Source organism: Rana temporaria, chromosome 2 (assembly GCF_905171775.1).
Source record: "Rana temporaria chromosome 2, aRanTem1.1, whole genome shotgun sequence".
NCBI lineage: Eukaryota > Metazoa > Chordata > Amphibia > Anura > Ranidae > Rana > Rana temporaria.
Window position 1 is genome coordinate 512,377,218 of NC_053490.1, and position 5,008 is coordinate 512,382,225.

At 44.0% G+C, this 5,008-nt stretch overlaps 1 protein-coding gene across 1 annotated transcript; it reads right to left on the reverse strand.

The window, feature by feature from the left end:
* Positions 1-379: 379 nt before the first annotated feature.
* On the reverse strand, positions 380-1,833 carry LOC120927955 (extensin-like). Its single transcript, XM_040338981.1, has 2 exons — positions 1,577-1,833; positions 380-1,499 (listed from the first exon to the last, which is right to left on the reverse strand). The coding sequence occupies exon 2, from the start codon at positions 1,370-1,372 to the stop codon at positions 446-448; it is 927 nt and encodes a 308-aa protein (XP_040194915.1). The 5' UTR covers positions 1,373-1,499; positions 1,577-1,833; the 3' UTR covers positions 380-445.
* Positions 1,834-5,008: the final 3,175 nt, after the last annotated feature.

Below are 5,008 nucleotides of genomic sequence, written 5' to 3' on the forward strand. Positions count from 1 at the left end.
CTGAAACCCGGACACATGATTCCAAACCCGAACTGTTCTGGTGAATCCCGGAAAGGTGGCAACCCTAGTACCAATCCATTGCCAATTTTAAATTTCATTTTCCTTTACAGCTTTGATGAGTTGCTGGAATTGTTGATCAACAGATTGCAGAGGATGGACACCTACTTCCGCAACTGTATCCCCCCTGTGGAGCGACTTATCATAACACTGAGGTAATTTTTATTTAGCGCTTTGAATGTAATACACTCATATATATATATATATATATATATATATATATATATATATATGTGTAATAAAAACCAAACAAAAATTCTGTAGGAACAAAATTATTTTAATATTTTAATCAACCAAAACATTGGGTCTTTTTTTTTTTATTATGAAAATATACACAAAGTGCACAAATACACAAAATATACAAAAATGTTTTATACATAATCCTTATTTACAATTGCTGTAAATTTGGGGAGGAGTCCTCTTCCCCGTGCGGTGACATGGCGACCGACAGTGCGTGGGCAAAAGGGGGCCAAGTGGAGGTGGTGCTGTCTTCCCCTGACCAATTGGAAGGTGGTGTTGCTTGTGGTGGTGGTGGTGTTCGTGTTGGGGCATTCCTGAAAGTCGATTGTCTCGGTCGATGTGGGTAATGTGATGTAGGTGTAGTCGTTAACGCAGGGTAAGTAGAAGGTGGTGGGTGGTAAGAAGAAAGTGTTGTAGGAGGCAGAGTACTGTATGTGACAGGTGGTGTTGAGAGATGAGGAAAAGGAGAATGAGGGTGGTAAGAAGAAGGTTGTGTATAAGGAAAAGGATTCAGAGAAGTGTGAGTGGAAGGTGTTGGCACAGGAGGTAAATGAGATAGAGTGGTGGTGAAAGGATGGTGCGCAGAAGTCGGTGGTGGTGTTGGTCGAGGAGGTTGGTCGGAAAGCTGTGGTCCTGTCCAAAGGGTAACGGGTGGTGGGGAGAAATGGGTCGTGGGTGGTGTTGGGACATGCTCGGTCCGTTTATTGGCATATGGGCCATAGGGTGGTGGTGGTTCGGATAAATCGTCAGCTTCTGTCGGGGGTATAAATGTCGAGATGTATCTAGCCGTACAGGACAGCACCACCGCTTGCAGATTTGGGGGAACTTTGTCGATTAGTTCCCCCAGACATTTTGCTACATTTTGGCCATACGATCTGTTGCTCATCCGGTCAGACATGTTGGTCATAATGTCCAACATACGATCCAGGGCTGGATCCGGAGCAGGAGCCCTCCTACGCAGAGCACGCGGAGGTCCAATATGCGCAATGTTAACTGGGGGCTGCTCTGCAAGTGGTCTTGTTGCATTAGAAGTTGATGCCTCGGAGTGCTGCGGTTCCGGCTCCAGAGTAGCCATCGCTTGATCCCCCGATGCCACGCTCTCTCTGTCCCCTCTCTCTGCCACGCTCTCTCTGTCCCCTCTCTCTGCCACGCTCTCTCTGTCTACTACAGCTGTGGCAGCCTCGTCCCAGCAGCTTTCAGTACTGAAAAAAGAAATCATGTATTCAAAAATAATTTTAAAACATTTGGTTTACCGAGCAAAGTACAGATAATGGTTTACCTCCCCAAATCCAGCACCGGTCTCAGAAACTCCAATTCCTTTGCATGAACGTATTCTCTCACCGAACATGCTCCACTCCCACTTCGCCGCTGCTCCCGCTGTGCCTTCAGCTGGCGAGCGTAGGCGTCCCTTATACTCTTCCATCTGAGTTTTAGAATTTTCACTGTAAAAAATAAAATAAAATAATATATATTATTTTCTTTGTAGGTATCTATCAACTGGACAATCGATTGCAAGTCTGCATTACTCGTTTCGTATTGGAAGATCTACTGCCAGTTATATAATTCGGGACACCTGCAGTGCCATTTGGGAAGTCCTGAAACCCATTGTGTTTAAAAAACCGGCAGCAGAGGACTGGGAAAAAATTTCCCAAGTATTCTGGGAACGCTGTAACTTTCCGAATTGTCTAGGAGCGATCGATGGGAAACACATCAGAATTGTTAAGCCCATGGCTAGTGGGAGCCAGTATTTCAATTATAAGAAATACTTTTCATTCGTCTTAATGGCTGTGGCTGATGCCAATTATTGCTTTACCTATATTGACATTGGTTCCTATGGAAGTAGTGCAGACTCTGCGATTTTTGGGAACTCCTCTTTTGGGCAATTACTTCGAACAGATGGTCTGGACCTTCCACAAAATAGTCCACTCCCGGGCACAAACGGCCCTCCCCTACCAAGTGTCTTTGTGGGTGATGAGGCTTTTGCTCTGAACACACACCTACTTCGGCCTTATTCAGGACATAATCTGAACGAAGACAAACGCATATTCAACTACCGGCTTAGCAGAGCACGCCGCGTAGTTGAGTGTGCTTTTGGAATTTTGGCGAACAAGTGGAGGGTTCTCCACACACCGATTGTGCTCAACATGCAAAATGCCATTAGTGCTGTAGAAGCGGCGTGTGCCTTGCACAATTTTGTCAGGCAGCGCGATGGTCTAGATTACGAGGAGCCAGTCCATGAGACTCTGGAAAGAGCTCATTGGACTGGTGTACGTGGGAACACACAGGGGACACATGTCCGTGAACAGTATGCGGCATACTTTGTCTCTCCTGAAGGGCAGGTCCCTTGGCAGCTCAATTCCATTTAATTTATTGAACTTTTCAGCTTTTGACACGCTTATTTTGTGAAATATAATCTTTACTATGCTGTTTTGTGGAAAAAAAATAAAAAATGATTCATGTTTTAAGAAGTCTCATTCTAATTTTATTTTGATACAGTTTTATCATTGGGTTCAATAGCCCTATCATATTGTGTGCCATTTTATATTAGTGACATTCTATCTATTGTAAACTTAGTTTATGTATTTATTCTGTGGTCTAATAAAGGGCCTGTAAGTGACCGCCTAGACGTGGGTTGGGGGTCCGATCAGGACCCCCAGGGTACATCCGGGGGTTAAGTGGCTCTATATGTGTCCCCCTGCGTGTCACTTTCTCCTCCTGTGTAAACACAGGAAGAGGGAAGTGATGACACTGACACCAGTACACGTAGGCACAATCCCCTTTTGGATCTCCAATCCACTCCCCCATCCCCTTGTCACAGTATCAATGAATGCAGTGAACATATATTTACTGATCACTGCAGGCAGAGTGTAGGTCCTGTGTAGCCCCCGTCCCCACCTGACGCTGTAGTCGCTAGGTCGATTGAATTTTTTAATTTTTTTAGATTAAAGATGTGTAAAATAATATTTTTTTTGAAAAATGTCACTAAATTTTTGGATTATTAAAAATCACAGAGGGGATCAAATATCACCATTAATAAGCTCTATTTGTGGGAAGAATAGAACGCAATTTATGTTTATAAGCCATGTCGCATGACCGCACAATAGTCATATTTGTAAAGACACATTTTTAAACTTAACAGCATATTGGTACGGTAATAAATGCCTACTGTAACGACAAACAATCATTCCATTATTTCATTAGTGGCATTTTGTATTTCTGTTATGTTTTTTGATAGAGTTTACCTTTGCTATCATGGGACTTATTTATCCGTGCCCAGTTCTCATAGATTTGGCTCCCAATAGAACACCAAGCGTCCCAACGGGTGGTCCTCATTTTGTAGCCCGGTGCCCTGCTGTCATAAAGACAGGGGTGCTCCTTCACCATCCTGATGAAATTTTCAGGCTCCAGCATCGAAAGGGTTCTATCAAATTCGGCCTCCATTGATAAAAATGTGACTTTTCTTTATTGTAAGTAAAGTAAAATGGTGATTTCACAAGTTCCTGTAAAAAAATATGTCATTTCCTGTTTTGTTTTGGAGCTGTATGGGCGTCAAAACGCGCGTAAAAACGCGCATAAAAACGCTTGCTGTCGCGCGATACGCTCAATTCGCGCGTTTCCCATTACTTTCTATGGTAAAAAAAAACGCGCGGAAACGCCTATGTCGCGCGCTTCGCGCGACAAAAAAAGGTCCGGGACTAGTTTGAGCTTCGCGCGACAGGCGTTCAGGCGTTCAGGCGTTCAGGTGTGAACAGGCACCATAGGAAACAATGTTAAATCTGCCCTCCCGCGTTCGTGAGCAGTGCGTTTCAGGCGTAAAAACGCCTAGGTGTGAATGGGGCCTTACTGACCCCAGATCTTTTCATAAAGAAGACTTGTCATGCTTTGTTGTTATCACAAGGGATGCTTACAACGGGACAGTGTAAAAATAAAATAAATGCAATAAAGTAAATAATAAAAAACAAACAAATTTTAAGCACATGCTTGCGTGGCAGTGGCAGCTGACGGTTCCTTTTTTTGGGAGGGCGACAAACAACCACTGCCCCCCCACCCCTCCTGTCAGCTTCAGTAATTAAAGTGTATTTTTTCCCAAAACACTTTTTTTTAAAACTGCTGTGCAACTACTGCGTGACAAAAACGACTGCCATTTTATTCTTTAGGGCCTGTCAATATATATTGTGACAGTATGCGAGGTGCGATACATGATCATAGGTACATTTCACCTCGCATACGTTCTATTATGAGAGACTGAACCGGAATCCATTCCGGGTTTTACAGCCTCTGGGCCTGGCTAGGATTCCGGTCCGGATGTTTGGGTCCACAATCAGCTGGACTTTAAATGTCCAGGAAGAGAGCACAACAGGGCTCTGGCTTGAAACTCAGGAAGGGACCTGAGTGAGGGGAGCGCTGAGTGCTGGATTGAAAAGGTTTGCTTTACTGCATGTTTTGTGGGTGTCAGGGACTAGCCCCACACTGTATAGAGAGGAGATCCTGTTTGTTTAGTTTAGCGCCGGACGGCAAGGATTTAATTTACTGTTTTGTTTATTTTAATCTGCAAACCGTTTATAAATAAAATCTGGCATCCGCCAGACTTAAAAGAAAGTGCCTGCTTACAGACTGTGATTTCAGAAAAGGTGATCCCCACGAGCTAATCCCTCACACGTGGTGGATTCAGCGGGCACTTTTCTGAAAATGGAAGAAATATTAAAGGCCC